Source organism: Carcharodon carcharias, chromosome 15 (genome assembly GCF_017639515.1).
Source record: "Carcharodon carcharias isolate sCarCar2 chromosome 15, sCarCar2.pri, whole genome shotgun sequence".
In the NCBI taxonomy this organism is placed as follows: Eukaryota; Metazoa; Chordata; class Chondrichthyes; order Lamniformes; family Lamnidae; genus Carcharodon; species Carcharodon carcharias.
In genome coordinates, this window is record NC_054481.1 from 57,539,148 (window position 1) to 57,561,082 (window position 21,935).

At 41.2% G+C, this 21,935-nt stretch overlaps 1 protein-coding gene across 7 annotated transcripts in view; it reads right to left on the minus strand.

The window, feature by feature from the left end:
* The window catches only part of zgc:113333 (beta-N-acetylhexosaminidase), a 34,274-nt gene that overhangs the window by 4,819 nt on the left and 7,520 nt on the right, over positions 1-21,935 (minus strand). For all 7 annotated transcript variants that reach the window (XM_041207293.1, XM_041207294.1, XM_041207291.1 and 4 more), the window contains 11 exons: positions 21,169-21,424; positions 18,395-18,504; positions 17,269-17,356; positions 12,713-12,877; positions 8,655-8,838; positions 7,267-7,338; positions 6,938-7,142; positions 6,330-6,412; positions 5,203-5,281; positions 3,500-3,601; positions 2,302-2,391 (listed from right to left, as the gene is read on the minus strand). In XM_041207293.1, the coding sequence (XP_041063227.1) occupies positions 2,302-2,391; positions 3,500-3,601; positions 5,203-5,281; positions 6,330-6,412; positions 6,938-7,142; positions 7,267-7,338; positions 8,655-8,838; positions 12,713-12,877; positions 17,269-17,356; positions 18,395-18,504; positions 21,169-21,424 (1,434 nt within the window). The remainder of the gene's footprint in view (positions 1-2,301; positions 2,392-3,499; positions 3,602-5,202; positions 5,282-6,329; positions 6,413-6,937; positions 7,143-7,266; positions 7,339-8,654; positions 8,839-12,712; positions 12,878-17,268; positions 17,357-18,394; positions 18,505-21,168; positions 21,425-21,935) is intronic.

A 21,935-nucleotide genomic window follows, 5' to 3' on the forward strand; every position in this document is an offset into this window, starting at 1 on the left:
CTCTATCAAATCTCCTCTTAATCCCTTTTCAAAGGAGAACAGCCCAAGCTTCTCCAAATCTATCCAGTTACTCAAGTTCCTGATCCCTGGAACCTTTCTCATGAATCTTTTCTGCACCCTCTCTAATGCTTTCGCATCCTTCCTAAAGTGTGGTGCCCAAAGTTGAGGCTGAACCAGTGTTTTATAGAGATTTATCACAATGTCTTTGCTTCTGTTCTATATGCCCCTATTTATAAAGGTGTATGCATTCAGGGCATTCCTTTACTGCCTGCCTGTCATCCATTCCCTCTGCCTGTGTAAGCTGAGAGGTGACCATATCTATAAACATGCTATCCACAAAACGCTCATTCTCAGGGATGTACTGCAGTGACTCAGCTGCGAAGAATCTAGTAAGCTTTCCTTGATCAGGCACAAACTGAGTCAATACCTCTTGCACCAACACCAATTGCCCTAGCAGATAGGACACTTTCCACCATTAGAAATTGTCCTGCCACATACTACCCAGTCAGGCCCAGTACTAACAGACTTTCCAAGTTCACTTTGCACCAAATCAGAATCTGTTGCTGGTACGTATATCTGCTACTGCTACTTCTCTGAACGCTGATGCGCAATAGCTTATTTTATTTATTAAGAGCATATCCTTTGTATAAAACAGATACTTCTTCCAATACCACAGTATCAGCTGTTTGGGTGATAAGGCAAGGATCCCCTACTGACTGTAGATGGAGAGATGGTAAAGCTTTTACACAAACCCAAACCAGAGTTGAATATCCTTCAAAAATATGATTCAAAATATGTTCAGAAATGAATGACAGATTCTGGGTGCAACAGCAGGCGTGAGAAAATGCAAATAAATTTTATTGTCAGCATAATTAATAGGGTCAGACAAAAGAAGAATAAAAATGTTATCTTTCATCTGTTGTTTAGGAACATAGGAAAAGGTGTTGGCCATTCAACCCTCGGGCCTGCTCCGCCATTCAATTAGATTGTGATTGATCTTCACCTCAACTCCTTTTTCCTGCCTTTGCTCCATATCCTTTGATATCCACACCTAACTCCAACTTACCGAAACAAAAACAGAATTACCTGGAAAAACTCAGCAGGTCTGGCAGCATCGGCGGAGAAGAAAAGAGTTGACGTTTCGAGTCCTCATGACCCTTCGACAGTCGAAACGTCAACTCTTTTCTTCTCCGCCGATGCTGCCAGACCTGCTGAGTTTTTCCAGGTAATTCTGTTTTTGTTTTGGATTTCCAGCATCCGCAGTTTTTTTGTTTTTTCCAACTTACCGATCTTGGTCACAGCCATTTGGACGAGAGTGTCTCAAATTTATTTGAAGATGTGTGCCTTGATATGGTTTCTGAATGGCCCAGCTCAAATTTTAAGATAATGTCCTTTGTTCTTGGTTCCCCAACCAGAGGAAACAGTTTCTCTGAATTTACCCTATCAAATTCTACTAACATTTTAATAGGACAGTAACAAATCTACTTGCAATGATAGAGTAGCTTTATCTGGTTTCAGTGACATCAGGTTGTGAAGTACCTTAGGGGGGAGGCAGCCAGTATCCTGTAGCCAGCACTTTAAGGATATAATTTCTGGAAGTGTCATCACATGAGTTCCTGCTCCAAATTCCTGCTATTGATCATCAAACACATCCATGCTCTGCCTTCCCATGCCAATTGGAAAGCGATAGACCTGATTGACTAACCGTTATAAATCATGCAAATAGCCATTCCCAACACTCACCACCCCCCCCAACCCCACAATGTCCCATGTCCGATTTTCTTACAACTAATAAATTTTTTTTACATAAGCTGCACTTTTTATTGCCGATAATTTTCCTCCAGAGTTGCTTGCAGCAACCTTTTTTATTCATTCACTGGATGTGGCCGTCATCAGCAAGGTCAGCATTTATTGCCCATCCCCAATTTCCCTTAATTGAGGAGTTTTTTGGCCAGTTAAGAATTAACTCAATTATTGAGAGTATGGAATCAAATATAAACCAGACTGAGTAAGAAGGGCAGATTTCATTCCCTGAAGCACATTAGTGCACCAGATAAATTTTTAAATGACAATCCAGTAGTTACATGGTCACCATAATTGATACTAGCTCCTTACTCCAGATTGTATTTATTAACAGTTTATAATCCCCAGCCCCTGTGGTAGATAGCCCGGCATCTAGATTACTAGCCCAGTAACATAACCAATAGACTATTCTCCAGACCAAGGGAACAATAGTATAAGTCCTGGAGACTCCAGGCAACCCAAGGTTCAGAGAAGCTACCAATCTCAAATGGAACTCACCTAAGTACTTCGCTGCCAAAATGCTCCATGTTCCGAGGATTTGCAAAGCGGTATTTCCTGTTGTAATAACTGAACCATCCCTGTATCTCACTGTTTAAACAGAGCATAAGTTCAAACAAAATACACTGAATCATCTGTTTATGAAAAACAGCAAATCTTGGCAACAGTTGTCATTGGAGGATCAGGACACTCAACCATCTAATTATTGCCACCTGGGGCAAAATGTGTCGTACCAGCAAATTTTGAGCTGTCTTTCACACGGTGGGTTGCAGATTGCAACCATCTGGGAAAGATAGAGGTAAATAATGCAGGCGAGGAGATGGATCCTCAAAACACCAAATAACTGTGCAATTATTGCAATCCAGAGATGAAAGTTTATAGAGAGATAGACAGTGTGAAAAAGAGAGAGAAGTGAAAGCAGGGCCTTTGAGAGGATGAAAAGGGGTTCACGAGTGAAGAGGGGCTAGTGTGTGAACAGACTCCATTTTTCTGTTTCCATCTCAGTTCTTTCCCTGGCCAAATTGAAATGATGGAACATTCTAATCATTGGGTAGTAAACATCAAACTTTTTAATCAATACGAGAGTTCACTGGAGTGCAAATATCCAGCACAAGCCAGGGAAATTAGAAAGATTTATCTCACTCAAGAGTTATTTAAAATTATTAAGGGTTGGAACAAGACAAGTAGAAATCAATCATTTCTAATGACTCAAGGATCTGGAATTAAGAGAATATAGATATAAGATCAAAAGCAAGAAGATGTAAGGCAAATAGCAGGAAAATATATTTCTTAAGCAGAGGGTTGTGAGGCTGTCAGAGATTGAAACAGAGCCCGTACCACCATTTAAGAATAGTTTAGGTAGGTGGTTCAAGGCTAGGGGAGTAAAGGAATGTGGGAACAGAGTGAATATATGGGATTAGAACTACAGCTGTGGAGGATAAGATAACACATGGACTGGTTGGGATAAATAGCTCATTTGTCTTGTACTTTCTATGGAATAGATTAGCACAAGGAACTAACAAAGCTGATCTAATCACAATATTTGAGAGAACCCAGATGGGTTTTGAAGTAAAATACTAAAGTAGAAAGTGGAAGAACAGGAAATTGGGATTGATGAAAGCTAACACAATCACATAGCCACAATAGGCAGTCACAGACATCTCCCGTACTGAAATTTCTATGCATCTGTACACCTCACCTGTTACTTTCTAGAACACGAGTTGCTTCAGGTTTCAGATTTTGATAAATCCAGTGAACCATTTGATAAATCTCAGCCCCTGCAAATGTGCCATCTCCTTCACTGTAGAGGTTAAAGAGCAGACACAGAGTTAGCAATAGCTGAGAAGTACAGAAAGCATTCTAAAAACAATAGAAGGGTGTATACGCAATTTGGCAATAGAACAGTGCTAAAATATGGGAGAAAAACAGAAGTATTTATCAAAGGCATACTGAATATCTGATGAACATGACATTTAAGCTGCTTATGTATTGTGTGAGATCTGTCCTTTCACAGCTGTCTCCTGATGCTTAGTCTCAAGCAACTGTCTGCAATCCAGAAGGTAAACCTGTCAAGGCTGGCAGCCAGGAAAACTTTTTGGCCTTAGGAAATCCAACAAAATTACCCATGGGTTGCAACTAACAACAAAACACCCAATGTCAGGAACTGAGGCTGACAACATGGGTCTGATAAAACATAAATGCAGCCATTAGTGTTTCAAAGCATCAGAGACAGATCAGAACACAAAAGGACTTGTAAGTCTCCACACTACCCTTTCAGTTTTCTTCCCTCCTCTCTGGGCTATCTCTTCCAGTAGGAATTGTGATATTCACACACCATGCGTTAGTTCCCATTACCACATTGGGCATTTAGTTCCAAAGGACAACTCCAGCACTGGTCCTAGAGCATCCGCAAAAGCATTAGACTACATCTCAATAGCTTGCATGTATATTGCACCTTGAACGTAGCATAATATCCCAAGGTGCTTTATAGTTGGGAATCAGACTAGAGCAGGAGGGAAAGTAAGAAATCAAAGATATGACCAAGAAGGTATGCTTTTAGCAAGCCTGTGAAAGTGAAGAGAGCAAGGTGAAAGGGCTTAGAGAAAAAGAGTTTCAGACTGTGGGGGGCAAGATGAGCAAAGGCTAGACCACTGATAATGGTGGGGAGACAGTAAGGGTATGACAAGAACACATGGTAGGCCAGAGTTAGAACTGTGGAAGGTGCCAACAGGGACTTAAGACTGGAAGAAATTGTAAGATTGGGAGTGATAATGATATGGAGTGACTTGTAGATGAGGGAGAATTTTGAAGTTGTTCTGGGATGAGCAACCAATGAAGGTTGAAACAGCCCAGGTAAACAGGTCTTGTGGGATAGGATGCAGGCAGTAGGACTAGGGATCACTTAGAGTTTGTGTAGGATGGATCTAGGGAGGCTGGTGGTTGATTCTGAAGACATTGATGAGAGCTTTAGTAGTAGTGGGATGAGGAATGGAGACAGAAGGAAGCCACTGTTCTTGGTGACATGGATTGGGCTCTTAACCATGTTAAAGGCAGTATATAAATGCAAGTTATCTTTGGGTTTGAAGCCAGGCCCAGGGTAAATTATGATGTGTATTGTTGGATTGTACTTAAGGTGGGCATCCACTGGGTGAGGGATCAAGTGAACAGCTTTGGCAAAGATGGAAAAGGATGAGTTCAGCATTGTCATAGTTGACACAAGAAATTCTGGCTGGTCCAGGACACCTCTACCCCAAACTATTGTCTTCCACCTGCTTAGCTTTAATTCCCACATAGCCTTGTTGCTTCAGGTCACAAACTCCTATGTGATTGCTTCTTGTTATGTCAGAACCCATTTTCCTTCATCACCACCCCAAAAACAAAATTTCAGAAAAGATTATTTACCTCACATTGTTTTCTAGATTAATATTTTTAAATCCCAAAATCTGCTGTGATTTGGTTTTTGCCTCATCTGTGAAAGAGCCTGAAGGAGTGAATGGAAAAAAAAACGTCAGAGAAAGATCTTCACACTGAAGGGGCTCCATTTCTCACCGATAAACTCATTCGAAAGTAGAAGGAACTTCACTCTGTATCAAACCTGTGCTGTACCTACCTGCCCTAGGAATGTTGGATGGGACAGTATAAAAGGAGTTTAACTCTACATCGAACCCTTGCTGTATCAGATTTGGGTGTGCTTATTAATGATTTTTGGTGCAGTTCTCCAGCACCACCATTCTTTATCTTAAGTTGCATAAACAAGGTCCCATCAATAAAGAAAAGGTGATCTTTTAATCAGAGTGGCTGGTATTAAGTAAGTTGTGGGGTTCCTGCTTTAACAGAAGTATCAAGTTTCTGACTTCAGAGACTTTACAGGGGTCAGGTACTGCATTGACATGATACATAATGTACAGACATGTTTGACAAGGTTTCTCTGTAGCAGAGCATAAAGACTATAAGTTGCACCAATGAATATTTTGATTGCAGGTACATGGGAAGACAATCTATATTAAATCTAGGTTATCACAAAAAAGGAGAAAGTAGTGAATGAAATATTTGGAGTGAGAAGTGTTAAAACCATACATTGTACTGCCAGTGTAGCTGGCAGGAGCAGTGTGCAAGCTGTACACCAAATCAGCAGGTTATGGCAAGTGGTGCAGAATATGGGAGCAAAATACTGTGGTTGCTAGAAATCTAAATGAAAATAGAAAATGTTGGAAATACTCAGGAGGTCTAGCAGCATCTGTGGAGGGAAAACAGTTAATGTTTAAGATCGATGACCTTTCATTAGAACTGGGAAAAGTTAAAGATATAATAGGTCTTAAGTGAGTCAGTGAAAGGAGGAAGGGTAGGAAAAATAACAAAAAAAAGAGGTTGGAAGGCAGAAGAGATCAATAGCAGAAGGGCTGCATGTGCAAGACAAAAGGAAATGGTAATGGGACAAGTGAAATAACAAAAACGCTGTCTAGAGAAAATGTGAATGGTGTCCAAAAACAAAACAAACAACGAGAGTCAATTACTCAAAGGGAACTCACCATGTATCACAGTTTGTATGCAGACCACCAAGGATGGGATCGCAACTGGCAGCAGCTCACACAGAGTTGAGAAATGATCGTACCTGAGGAGGGTATAGAAAAAACATAAAATTGTCTGAAATGTCTTTCTAATTGACATCTCTTTAGAAGAACTTTTGAACAAAATCATCTTCTTCCTAAATTATCAGAACTTCCATAATATACATTCCCAGAAAGGCTCGATGTACAGGTTGGCTGAATCGGAATGACAGTTAGGCAGTCACTATTTTTAATCATTGGTTCGGTAGAGTTCATGGTACATTGAAAGCTATAGCCTTACTGATCCCACTCTCACTGAACTGACCTAAAACCACTCAGTTGTACATCAAGTGCTTCAAGATTGCCCATTCAAGCAATAAATGCTGCCCTACAAGTTTCATTTAAATACCTTTCCACTATGCTTGTAAATCTACAAGTCCCTAAGGGGACATCGAAAGGTTCCCAAATAAGACACCATAGCACAGTATTTAAAATGAGAATAGATAGACCTGATATCACTATTCAAACACAAGAATTTCTAATCCAATTTCAATACTGTTGAGAATTAGTAAGGGCATAAAGTATCTCACCTTTGCCAGCCTGTTAATGCCAACCCTTGGAAGTGAAGGGATGGGAACTTTGAGATGGATTTAATCACCTGCAGCCACCGAAGGTGATTTTCTAGGTGGAACTTAATGGGGGTCCAAACCTGGCTAACACCTGTCGCCCCTTTGAAGGCACTTGCGAACCAGATGCTCCTGAATCCACTGTCCATGTACTTGGCAAGCAATGTTTCTAAAAGTCAAAAGGTTCTTATTTAAAAATAAAGGGTTTGATTGAAATCATCACACAAATCTTAAATGATTATCAGCTGCAAGACTGTCAAACAGTCATACAATTGAGGACCATTTCTTCTTACCTACGTGCTCAATGTTAAAGTCTGGCTGATAGAACCACACCACAGGGGCAATATATTCAGTTACACCAGATTCTGAGGAGAGAGCAATCCAGAAGATCAATCAAGCTGCCAAACACAAGGTGTTCCAGGTCTCAACAGATTGGAAAGGTACAGTATCTATAATTAGCTATTCCTGCAGCGATTGCATGAAAAAAACACACATTTATGTAGTACCTTTCATGGTCTTGGGATGTCCCAAAGCTCTTTACAGTCCCACTGCAGCACTCCTTTATTAATGCATGAATTGTCTGAACTAGATTTTGTGCTGAAGTCTCAGGTTGGAAATAAAACCTGCAAACTAATGACTTAGGAGGCAAGAGTGTTCCCCCTGATCCACAGGGCAGATAACACTAAGTGCATGAGAAAGCTACAGTGCCATGGCTAAACTCCAGGAATTGTGTCAGAGAATGAGATTGTGTGAAAGCAGCAATGTAATGCGTATACAATTCACTTTTTCCGTTTTGATTGGCTGAAAACCAAATCATTAACAGAGTCTCAATTTATTAATAAACTGGGACACTGATATAAACACCAAATATTTGCTTAATTCACAGCAGCAGAACGGGGAATCAGAAACAACTCCAAGAAACCCAAATGCAACTCATCTGTTTTGCTGTGCATTGTAATGTGCAGTGACCAGCTGTGATTGCTGCCAGCTCCCCAAAACAATGGCTGGGACCAAAAAGACCATATGTAGTTTTACATAAGGGAAGAGACGAATTCCAGCTATATGCAACCAACACACTGGCTGTGAAAGAGATCCATTTTTATCAGAAACGTTATTTAGCCTCTGGTCACAGAAATCACTCAGCACTTCTGAACAGGCCTGTACTTCCAGAGTATCTCCATCATAGCGCTGCTAGAGGCTAGCAAGTCTCAAATGGGGATTCCTTGAGGAGAGCAACTTGCATCCATCAGTGAAGTCCCCCAAACCCAGTTGGCCACTATTTATCCCATAGCCAGCATCATTAAAAAACTGATTGTGGTCATGACCTTACTGCTGTTTTATGGGAGCTTGGCTGCTGCGTTTCCTACATAGCAGCAGTGACCACACTTCAAAAACTTCAAAAGTACCTAATGGGTTGTAAAGTGCTTGAGGATGTCCTGAGGTCATGAAAGGTACTATATGAAAGCAAGTATAATTTATCTAGAATGCACCTAACCTCGCTGTATCTGAGCATTAAACAAAATGATACTCTCTTCAAACTCTTTTTTACCAAACTCCTTCAATACAGCAGACAGACTGCAGACCTTTGACTTTGGCACTAATTTTCATAACATGCTGCAGAATAATTCAAAAATCACAAAACCTCATCATTTCCATTTGACAAGCGATTAAAAAGACTCACCACTGATTCTTTCTTTACTAATCTTCCGCATCATGTCGTCCCACATGAGGAGCTTAAGCCCAGGATACTTGTTAACCAAAAAACTCCCAATTTCTTTGACATGGTCCAAGAACAGCTTTCCAATGTCTCCTCGTTGTTCACTGAGCCACTGTTTGGATTCAGGACTTTCTCCAAGACTAAAAACCTCCAGAAAATAACAAGGAAGAAAGTTAAACTCTTTATAAAATCCTTATCCTTGTAATCTTCTCCAGCCCCAGAACCCTCCAAGGTATCTGCTCTCTTGTAATTCTGGCCTCTCGTGTATCCCTGATTTGAACTGCTCCACCATTGGTAACCATGCCTTCAATTGCCTATGCCTCAAGCTCTGGAATAACCTTCCCATACCTTTCTGCCACTCTCCCTTGCTTTCCTCATTTAAGATACTCCCTAAAATCCATCTCCTTGACCAAGCTTTTGGTCTTCTGACCGAATATCTCCTTTTGTGGCTTGGTATTGTACATTGTTTTATGATGTTCCTGTGAAGTAGCTTCGGATGTTTTATCACATTACATTATAAAATACACAATATCACATGCTTTTCAAATATTCTACTATCTAACCTCAGTGTTCCTACAGCAAATGGCATCCACTCCACCACCAACCCCCCACCTAATCACAGAACATTCTCAATAGAATTTATCGCAACTGAGTAGCTGGAAGGGGAAGACAAGGTTTTACCAGTTAACAGCAATAAACATACTTAATTACGGATTTTAGCTTCCTCACTGAATTTTCAATGACCCTCGATTCATTGTAGAAATCCTCCATAGAATGCAGCTGCTGTTCCTGGATATGTTATAATGTTTGTGGTAGATGCTGATTTGCAAATGGTCTTCACCTATCTCGCAATCTAACGGTTCAGACAATTACACTTAAACTGCATTTGATCTGCAGCTGAAGTTCTTTGAAAGCACCTATGCCAAAAGCACTGGGAAAACCAACCCCCACCAAAAGCCCTGGGAGGCTTGCATTGGCCAGTGTTCATCTCAGGGCAGCAGATGCAAGGGAACACCATCACCTGCAAGTTCCCCTCCAAGCCACTCACCATCGTGACTTGGAACTATATTGTCATTCCTTCACTGTCGTTGGGTCAGAATCCTGGAACTCCCTTCCTAACAGCACTGTGGGTGTACCTACACCACATGAACTACAACTGTTCAAGAAGATGGCTCACTACCACCTTCTCAAGGGCAATTAGGGATGGACAATAAAAATGCTGGCCTAGCCTGCAACGCCCATATCCCATGAAATAATTAAATAAAAGACAGTGGGCCGAGAAGGTGCACTATTTACTAGCCTGTTTTCTCTGGGCCTTCTTCTCAGCCAGCTGAGATTTTTGTTTCTGCTAGCCTCTTACAATGCCCTTCCAACGTTCAGCCTCCAGAGGTCATGACCATTAGTGACTGTCGCCCAGTTGTCAGAATCATGACCACCATCTTCACATCTCGCTTGCAGGTGTCCATGTAGCAGAGGTATGGACATTCAGGAGGTCATGACCCAGTGGCCTGTTCACCATACAGAAGGTCTTTGGGTATACGGCCATTGTTAAACGAGGCCTTGCCAGCACTGACATCACTGGCTTAGCAATTAATGTATGCTGATGGAATTAAAGGTCCTGGAATGTGCTGAATTGGTGAACATGGCTTGCCAATAAATGTCGAGGATACGTTTGAGACAGCGAAGGTGGAAACTGTTCAGCCTTTTCTCTTGACTTGCATATGTTGTCCAGGTCTCACCACTGTAAAAGAGTACAAGGATGCAGACTCCTCCCTGTGGTAAAACTCACAGTTTGGTGTTTTCAGTCAGGTTGCTGTTGTTCCACACTCTTACTCAGTGTCATGAAGCTATTAAATGTATATTATATTATTGGAAAATATTTTTCTTTTAAAATAGAGGTTTAGTCTATGGGTGTGTCTTAATTGGATTAAAGCCAGCTAGTCTGGGTGCTTTGACGTGTACTAGTTTTGAGATGTAAGAGAGGTAGCGTGCATTTGCATTTTTTGAATAGAGCATTCAAGAAGGCGAGTGAAATCTGGTACCTAGCTAGCAGAGACCAAGCAATATGTTTATATTACTAATAACATTGGTACTTTGAAAGGGGTTTTATTGTTAGAAGAGGTTGGTGATGCAATGAGAATTTACATTTAATGAGCTGTTCTAGGTATAAGGATAGGAAGTTTTAGTCCGTGCAGGGCAGGGGCAATGTAATATCAAAGTAAGCCTACAACTGTCTCCACAGGAACCAAAGTGAAAGGAGCCTCATTTTGAATTCTTAAGATGAAAATGCTTTGCCTGGTGTCTGGTTAAGTCTATGGGTTGCTGTTGCCTTAATGGAGATTATTTTGGGAATGTGTTAAAAGTTGTGATAGTAGTAATTTGTAGCCACGTATATATATTTTAACTTGTGTAACTTAATAGAACGTTTCATTTAGTTTAATATAAATCCTCTCGAGAACTGGTGGTCCAATTCCTGAGCTTCGAGTTGCATCTCAAACATACCACTTAAAATATAGGTTATAACAGTTGTTTAAAGTTTCCCTCTAGGGTTTTTTTTTAAAAAGAACTCAGCTTTTTCAAACTGCTGTCTCATTTACACTCAGCTTGGACATAACACCTGCAGGTTTTGTGATGCTGTGTGGTGTGTGTTGATTTCAGCATCAAGTGACAGATTGCTGGTGATTGTGCAGCCTAGATATGTGAAGCTATCAACATCCTCCAGTACCACATTGTCAATGCTGACAGATGATGGTATGGCAACATCCAGGACCGTGCCTGCATATTGACAATGCTGATGGTCGAAACAAACTCTTTACAGGCATGAGACAGTCTGACCATTTGACATTGAAGGCGTTTCTTGGTATGGAATGCTAGCCCGACGTCGTCAACATATAGCAACGCTCTAATGAGGACTTGGCACACGTTTATCTTGGATCTCAGGTTAAACATCTTTCCATCAGTTCTGGTATGTCATATAGGTACCCTCTATATATGACCTGAGGCATATGATGGTAGCAAAGAAAAATATGCCAAAGAGTGTTGGGGACAGAACACAACCCTGCTTAACCTCATTGTGGATCACAAAGGGTTCCGATGTTTTCCCGTCATAGCTGACCTTACTCAACTTGTCAAGGAAAGAGGAGATCGCATTGAGCAGCTTCAGCATGGCAGCCAGTTTTCTCCAGCAACTTAAATAGACCTCCTCTGATCACATGGCCGAATGCTTTGGTGAGATCAATGAAGGCAATATGTAGTGGTCTCCTTTGTTCATGGCATTTCTCTATCAGCTGCCAGACTGACAAGAGCACATCAGATATAGATCTTCCAGTTCTGAAACCACACTGGGATTCAGGGTAGATGTGCACAGCCAGGAACTGCAGTCTAACAAGAGCAACACTTTCCCACTTTTCCCAGTTCATTTTATTCTCTCTGTATATAACTCATTTCTCATTAATTTTACACTCACTTCCTCCAATTATACACTGTATGAGGTCAATATTCTATCAAGCCAATAATCACTATAAAACCCTTTAATTTTAAATGTTTTCCAGTTGGAAAAATGTAAGCAATGCCTTTGTCAACTGAATTCCCAGGAATGATAGGAAACATCCAACTTATTGACTGGCTGAATTGAGACATAATGAAAATTCCCATTGAGCAACAAGTTGGGAACATCCATTCTCCACCCTATGTATCTCCAGCTCATTTGGAGTACTGTAGCTTCTATTCTACTCTATATTCCTATCACAACCTGTCCACATCAACCACCTCCATCTGTCATTCCTCCACCCTCCCCCAATACATTTAGTTTTTCTTAATCCTCTCTCCCCACCCACCACACTTGAAGCTCCATCCTTAAAGCCATTACTACATATTATTGTAAGCTGTTGAGGTTTGATATGGAAACTGCATAAATACAAAAATTTGATAATATGCTAGACAATGGGTGGGGTGATGGGTTAACACCACAGCACTATGGTTACGTACCATATACTTAATGAACATCACTGCATAGTACATACCTCATCGGCTCCTATGTGGATCCAGCCAGATTTGCTGTGTTTATCGAGTACTTGGGAGAGCATCTCCTTCACCAAATTCAGAGAGCCAGGCAAATGGGGATTCAGGCTATTGGGAAATCTCTCTACCTCCCTGAGGTTTCGATATTTACCATGCTTGAGAACAAACTGTTGAGGAAACAATCTACAATTATACAATAATATGGTCTACAGTTATAGGTTATAGGCCAGAAAGTAAGATGAATAAAGCCAAGTCATTTGAATGTATCCAAGAGACTTCAATATTGATGTTGAAATTGGAAACTGGCAGTAGTTTAGATGACATGCCATCTTGCAGTAATAAACTTCCCTAACTAATGAAATTGCTGGCAGCAGAAGTACTCAAAGGAAGATTACATTATAATGCACTAGCATTACAGTAGGGGCTTCCCCTTAACATTTGATCTAAATTCACTCAGGCAGATTGAGACTCGTTATATTCCATGTCCTACTAGAGATAGGAAAAAAAAACCAGAGCCATAACCAAATTTTCAAACGGATCTTCATCAGGAACACACAACCTGTTCAACGCCCTGAGCCCATTTCTTGCATTTGTTTCAATTCCTTTGATTAAGGGGGAGCACCTCAGTACAAAGCTTTTCCTCACAACTAGAATGAGCTGAAATCAACACTAATCACAATTAGTTCAAATTCACTTACTTCAAATTATCTAACAGTTCACACCTTTTCCAGCTCTAAATTCCCATTTATTTGAAAGCATTAGATTTTTTTTTAAATTAGCAGAAAATAACTTTGAATAGGCTGTTATGAAATATACTCCTCCCACTGCTTCCTGGGCAACCCTACCTGATGCAGCACTGAGTCAACAGGTTAGAGCCTCCCAGGTGCAGGATGGAATCAATTCCTTCAAGAGGGGAGGCGTAGTAAATCAAAAATTAAAAAAATAAATACCAGACTTGGTTACCACTGTGCAAGGGCCATCAAATGGAGTAGCAGTATGCCAAAACATCAGTGTGTTTTTTTAGCACACAAAACCTTTGCAGAACATTGTAATGTCAGCATAAGGGAATGGTAGCATAAAGGTAATATTACTGGACTAGTAATCCAGAGGCCTGGGCTAATGCCGCAAAAACTAACTTCAGTAATGATGATAATGAAACTACCATCTGGTTCACAAATGTCTCTTAGGGAAAGAAATCTGCCATCCTTTCCTGGTCTGGTCTACCTCCAGGCCCACAGCAAAGTGGTTGATTCTTAACTGCCCTCTGAAATCAGTCATATCAAACCACTACAGAAAAGCTGAAGAATAAAACCTGACAATCCAGCTGGCATCAAGCAAGGGACTGGAAACACACTGTTATGAAGTCTCATAGCATCAGGTGAAACAGGGGGAGGGAAATTTTCTGCTGATTACCACCTATTGCCCTCCCTTAACGGAGAAATCAATACTCCTCCATGTTGAATACCACTTGGAAGAAGCACTGAGGGTAACAAGGACACAGAAGGTACTCTGGATGGGAGACTTCAAGGTTTATCAACAAGAGTGGCTTGGTAGCACTACCACTGACTCAGTTAGTCAAGTTCTATATATCTTCCAGACTGCGCACCAGGCATAACTAAAAATGAATGCAAACCTGGTGAAGGTATAACTCAGGACAACATGCGTGCTAAACAGTGAAAGCAGCATGGTATAGACAGAACTAAGTGATTCCACACCCAACTCTGCAATCCTGCCATATCCAGCCATGAGTGAAGGGGTCAATTAACAATTAACTGGAGGAGATTCCACAAACATTACTATCCTCAATGATAGGGGAGTCCAGCATGCCAGTGCAAAGCACAAGACTGAAGCACTTGCAGCAATCTTAGCCAAAAGTGCCAAGTGAATGATACATCAAGGCCTACTGAGCTCCCCAATATCACATATGCCAAACTTCAGCCAATTTGAATCACTCCATTTGATATCAAGAAATGGTTGAACACACTGGATACAGCAAAGGTGATGGGGCATGGCAATATCCCAGCGGTAGTACTGAAAACTTGTGCTCCAGAATTATCACAACCCTAGCCAAGCTGTGCTAGTGCAGCTGTAACATGGGCATCTATCCGACAATGTCGAACATTGCCCAGGCATGTCCTGTCCACAAAAAGCAGGACAAATCCGATCCAGACAATTATCGTACCCATAAGTCTACCCTCAATCATCAGCAAAGTGATGCACGGTGTCACTGACAATGTAATCAAGCGGCACTTACTAAGTAATAAACTGCTCACCAGTGTTCAGTTTGGCTCTGCCAGGGCTATTCAGCTCTTGACTTCATCACAACCTTGGTCCAAACATGGACAAAAGAGCTGAATTCCAGAGGGGAGGTGAGAGTGATTGCCCTTGATATCAAGGCAGCATTTGACTGAGTGTAGCATCAAGGAGCCCTGGCAAAATTGAAGTCAATGGAAATCAGGTGCAAAACTCTCCACTGGTTGGAGTAGTATCTAACACAGGGGGAGATGGTTGTGATTGTTGGAGGCCAATCATCTCAGTCCAGGACATCGCTGCAAGAGTTCTTCAGGGTAGTGTTCTAGGCCCAAGCATCTTTAGCCACTTCATCAATGACCTTCCCTCCATCGTAAGGTCAGATGTGGGGATGTTCGCTGCTGATTGCACAATGATTAGTACCACTCTTGATTATGTTGAATTTGTATAAGACGTTAGTTCGGCCTCAGCTGGAGTATTGCATCTATTTCTTGGCGCTGCACTTTAGGAAAGATGTTAAGGCATTGAAGAGAGTATAAAAAAGTTTCAGGCGAATGGTTCCAAAGATGAGGTATTTCCATTATAAAGACTGAATGGAAAATTGGGATTATTTTCCTTGGACAAGAGAAGACCGAGAGGAGATTTGATAGAGATATTCAAAATTATGAGGGGGCTGGACAGAGTAGATAGGGAGAAACTGTTTCCACTTGTGAGAGGATTGAGAATGAGAGGGCACAGATTTAAAGTAATCGGCAAAATAAGCAAAGGTGGCCTGTGGAAAAACTTTTTCATGCAGCGAATGGTTAAGTTCTGGAATGTACCACCTGAGAGTGTGGTGGAGGAAGGTTCAAACAAGGTTACAGGGAGAAGGTAGGGGAATGGCATTAGGTGAATTGCTCAGAGAGCCAGTGCAGATACGATGGGCCAAATGGCCTCCTCCTGAGCTGTAACAATTCTGTAATTCATTTGCAACTCCTCAGATTCTGAAGCAGTCCATGACCGCTTGCAGCAAGACCTGGGCAACATAGAGAATTGGGCTGATAAGTGGCAAGTAATATAGGCACCACACAAGTGCTAGGCAATGGCCATCTCCAACAAGAAAGAATTTGATCATGGCTGCTTGACATTCAATGGCATTACCATCACTGAATTCCCACTAACAGCATCCTGGGGGTTACTATTGATCGGAAACTTAACTGGACCAGTAACATAAACATTGCGGCTACAAGAGCAGTCAGAGGCTGGCAATTCTGCGGAGAGTAATTCACCTTTTGACTTCCCAAAGCCTGTCCACTATCTACAAGGCATAAATCAGGAGCACTTGCCAAGATGAGTTTAGCTCTAAAAACACTCAATAAGCTTGACGCCATCCAGGACTAGGCAGCTCTCTTAATCAGCACCCATCCACCAGCTTAAATATTCATTCCCTCAGCCACCAACACAGTGTGGCAACAGCATGTATCATCTACAAGATGCACTGCAACAACTCAACAAAGCTCCTTCAACAACTCAACAAAGCTCCTTCAACAACATCTTCCAAACCAGTGATCTCTACCACCTAGAAGAACAGGGACAGCAGATGCATGGGAACACCACCACCTACATGTTCCCCTCCATGCCAAACACCATCCTGATTTGGGACTATATCCCCATTTCTTCATTCACTGGGTCAAAAATCCTGGAACTTCTTCCATAACAGCACAATGTACCTACACCACATGGATTACGGCGATTCAAGAAGATATCTCACTGCCACCTTCTGAAGGGCAGTTAAGGATGGACAATAAATGCTGGCCATGCTCACAAAGTTCACATCCAGTGATCAAATTTTATCCATCCCCCATTTTGCTGCTCACTAACAGTTCCATTGCTGCGTGAGAAATTCAAAAAGATTCCTTATTTTGAACCAGAGGGGCCAGGCAATGGAACCCTGCCCATGAATATAGGTGAGGACTTCAACGTTGCAACAAGCTGCTTAGCTGGCAGCGCTTCAGTCAATGAATGGAGATTAAAACAGAAATTAAAATGCAGAATTAAAAATAGAAAAAAACTGGTAAGGTACAGCAGCTCTGTGAACAAGTAGTACTAGATTCCTGAATTTGGATTGAAACCTAAACCAGACAGTTTTCTCATGAAGGATCCCACTGGAAACATTAACCTGTTTTATCTTTCAGATGGCCTCAGACCTGCTGTACATCTACAATACATCTTGTTATTGAGGGTACAAACCTAGTCCAAAGGAAGTCCATTCAGAGATAGAGTCATCTGCACACTCACATTCCCTCCCACACTCACTCATTAACCTTACCTCCATGTGTCCAAAGGTTTGAATTAAGGGAATAATCTCCAGATTATTGTTCTCAGCTAATTGTTGGATCTTGTCAATATCGGCAGAACTGCACAGTGAAAATAAGATGGAATTAACACAAATCTATAAATTACACAGATATTCTAGAGTTAAGGAATACTGAATGCCATGTAGCTCGCTGTCAGGTATCCATTAGTCTATATATAAACCACCTGAATCCTTCAATTACATTTCAGCCCATAATTCACTCCCAGGTATCCATGATTCTTGTTGCTTGTAACTTACTCCTGAGTATCTTCTTATTCCATAGCTAAACCATTTAGGCCTATTGATAAGATTCAGCCAGAAATTAACTCATCCATGTCAATTATTGGCTGCAGCATCCCAGCCTACAGAGCCATGGGATGGGGGAAAGGAAAGGAGCAGAGGAAAACAACTAGGTTTCCCCATTTATGCTCATTACCAGGTGACCCCCACTAGAAATTATGCGTGTAATGTCAGGCAAGGAAAGGTTTGGTTAATTTCAAAAATCAAATAGCCTGCCAACATTCATCATCCAAGGAGAATAGATATTTAAGTGGGGTGCTAGAGCACAGCTGGGACTGGTGGAAATGTTTTTGTTAACTGTCCTCAGCCACCAAACCCATACAGAGTTCACCCTTGGCGTTTCAGGGCACAGACCACTTCCATGGCGGGAAGAGTCTTCCGCTTAGCGTGTTCCGTGTAGGTGACCGAGTCCCGGATGATATTTTCCAAGAACCCCGCCAGTTTCCTTGTAAATGAGGCCAGAGATGCATTTAATGTTGAGTGAGGCGGCAAATGGTGGGTTTAGTAATTCCCAGGATATTATCTCGGAGGACTTTCCAGTGCCACTTAACCACCACCTTTACCTCTACCGGGCATCACACCCGGAGACAAAGTCTTGTAACAAACTGCACCCCAGCAAGAGTCAGTGCCATCAGTGGGAAAACAGCACTATGTACAGATTGCAGTACAAACTGAGTGGAGAACCATAACAGGGGTAAAAGAGACACTTCCTTAAATTTCAAAATAGTAGAACACGTAATTTTAAATAATCACATCAGGAACTCATGGAGCAAGGCCAGCAGCTCTTGCTTAGTGCTACCTGTAAGCATAGTTGGACTTGAGGATTTCAAGACCATCATAGTAAGGAAAGGCATCCTCATACTCCATTAATATACCATTGACCCCAGCGCTGGCCAGAAGGGGAAAGATCTGCAAAGAAAAAAAAGTAGCACATTTACACCCAGGCTGCATTTGTACTAATTCCCTTTCAGTTCTGCTCTCTCAGGGAGAAATCCACATGTTATATATTTTTGTGCATCTCCCACTTTACCAAAGGGCTCAATATTTAAGCAAATACTGCAGATGCTGTAAATCTGAAACAAAAGACAGAAAATGCTGGAAAAACTCAGAGCTGAAAGAAGAATCTGAAGAAGTCATACCGATTTGAAACGCTAACTGTTTCTCTCTCCACAGATGCTGCCAGACCTGCTGAGTTTTTCCAGCATTTTCTGTTTTTGTTTGGCCAAGATCTAAACAATTGAGGTGATAGGAGAAGACATTTTTTTTTGTAACGAGTATTAGGATTTGCAATGCACTGATACAGTGGTGGAAACAGATTCAATAGTTGATTTCAAAAGGAATTTGGATAAATACATGAATGAAAACAAAATTGCAGGGATATAGGGAAAGAGTGGGGAAGTAGGATTTGAAAGAGCCAGAGCAGACTCAATTGGCCACATGTCCTACTTCCATGCTACACTATTCAAAAAATCTTTGCACCACCATTGGTGGCAATGGCTTCTGGAGTCTGTACCCCAAACCTCTGTGCTCTCGAGCTTGCTCCCCTTTAAGGCACCCTAAAACTTACCACTCTGACCAAGCTTTTGATCACCATCCTAATCTCTCCATATGTCGTTCAGTGTCAAATTGTCTGGTTATACTCGTGAAGCACTTAGGATATTTTACTACAGTAAAAGGCACTATATAATGCAAGTTGTTGTTGTCTTTGTAACTCCCTCTCAGACACCAGTCAGCATGTAGATATCACCCTATGTGTTTCTCTCTTGTGGAGTTGTGTACACAGATGTGCTAATGTATCCAAATGATGTGGTCATATTAAAGGGGAAAAAAACTGGATTCCAAGAATTATTGGCCCACGAACTTGCTGCAAATTGTGGGAAAGCGATATATGGGATAAGATTTATGATAACTTTGCAACTTTTGCCATTAATTGGGGGTCCCAGCAAGCAACGGTAGGCTTCACCTCTCTAGCCTGATTAACTCTTTCGAGCAAATGTCTAATATAGTGGATAATGGCATTCCTGTTTATGCTGTATATCTAGATTTCCAAAAAGCATTTGCTAAAGTACCTCATAGAAGGATACAATTAGATTACATGATATTATTGGATAGAAATTGTGCTACATAGCTAACTGGGTGAGATATCATAGATCTCATTAGTGGGAGAATCTGAACGGGGCCTCGTCATAATTTGAAACCAAAGCACTGCCAAAGGGCAATGCAGTTCAATTTTATTAATGGCTTAGAAGATGACATTGGTTCAAGAGGTGAGTAATACAGATTAAAATCATCATATTGTAGGCTGATCGAGATAAATTAGGGGAGTTGACAGATGTCCTTTAATGTAATTCATTTGAGGTTGGGAAATTGCTGGTCTGTTTATACCATGTAGAGATCAATTAACAGCAATGAGATAAGTGACAAGTTATGTTGTTTTAGTAATGTTGAATTGAACGTCTGGATCATGAGAACTCGTTGCTCTTATTCAAACTAAAAGGGTCCATGAAATCTTTTATAACCACCTTCTGTCCAACATCTCATCTGAAAGGCAGCAACTCCCTTAGCACCAGCCTAGATTAAATGCTGTAATAGGAATTGAACCCACAAACTTCTGATTTGGCGACAGCCAAGCTGATGGATTGTTTTAAAATTCATTTCCGATCTTCTTTCCTCCGAAGTGAAACAGATCAACACAAGACATATGTTCTTTTACACCAAAGTGTGGCAGTACTGTACCCAGTCCCACGTTAACCCTTTCTATGCCAGACTCTTGTACTACAAGAAGCAGAGTTAATGTTTCACATCAATGACCTTTCATCAGAAATTGTGATAAAAGGTCACCGAACTGAAACATTAACTGTTTTTCTCCCTGCACAGCTACTGTCAGACCTACAGAGCACCTCTTGATTTTCTTCCCCATTGGTCTAGCTTTAATTTTATTATGTCCCCTTGTCATTGATTCCCCCAAAGAAAATAGTTTCTCTCCATCTGCCAATATCTCGATCAGATAATCCCTCAACATTCTATTCTCAAAAGAATACAGGGTCAGTTTATGCAACTTGTCCTGATAATTTAAACCTTTACCCCCCACTATGTTGCCCATTTACGATAAAAATTAAATGTAGACATTTTCCAATCTATTACAATCCCCACTGCCCAACCCATCTCCCAAGTACTTCCTGCCCCTTGCCAGTGACAAGGTGCAAACTAGCAGCTGGAAACCGAACAATTGTAAAAGCATGATGCAGCTATTCAACTGTAGATGCTTCTGCTCTCTCACAAGTACAGCCAGACATTCTTCCCAGACACAACACTCAATATTGTCCCCTTGCCAGCCTCCATCAGTCATTCAGGATTTCAAACCCTTTAATGAAGCGAACATTATACAATATTTAAAGCACTAAATCAGGTCATTTGGCCCAACAGGTGCTTACGCTGAATATAAACATTTCCCAACTCACTCATCTAACCTTATCAACAGAATCTTCTATTCCTTTCTCCTTCATGTAATTCTATAGATTCCCCCATTAATGCATCTATTCACCTCAACTACTCAACTCTGACACCTCCTACCTGTTGCAAATATGAAAGTTTGGGTGCAGCTCCTTTGAGGTCCAAGTGCACAATTCTCATCAGTGAAGCGCTGTGATCCCTCTGTTGCTGTGGCTTTGGATTTACTTCCACCATTCCCTTATCCTTTTCCTGCTGAACATTCTGTATTGCTTCATGCTCCATTTTTTGGTTAATCTCCATTTCTTGGCTATTTGGCATTGCTCCTCCATGTTCATCCCAAAAGCTATCTTTTGCAAGAGCATCCGATTGTTTTGTTCTAAAATAGAGAGCCATTTACCTTCAGTCAGCAGAGTCACTTAAACACAATTTATCATAAAAGGTCCTCCAATTTAGGATATTGGTGGGATTGAGGTTGGTGAAGACAGTAGTTTATCCATTAAATTGTAAATCTCCAGGTTCAAAACTAATGAAGAGAAGAAATGGCTTGAAAGGAGTTAAATTAAGGTAAAGGTAGAGGAAAGTTAGCAGCTACAGGGATGAGGAAAGAGAGAGGCCAGCAGAGTGAGGCCCAGAAGCCAGATTGGAGAGGAGAACTGACACTGATGGGAATGGAGAACAAGCTGAAAGATTCGATTAGTGGTCAGGAAAAACTTGGCAGAACAAAACACAAGGAATCTACAGTAACCTAGAAACAACTTGGGAAAGTTAATAACTTGGGGAATGGAGTAAAAGATTGTCATGAAAAACAGAATTCACTGGGGGAATGCCCAAAGTTCTACAACAGTGACTACAGCTCAAAGGTACTTTATTGGTTGTAAAGCACTTTA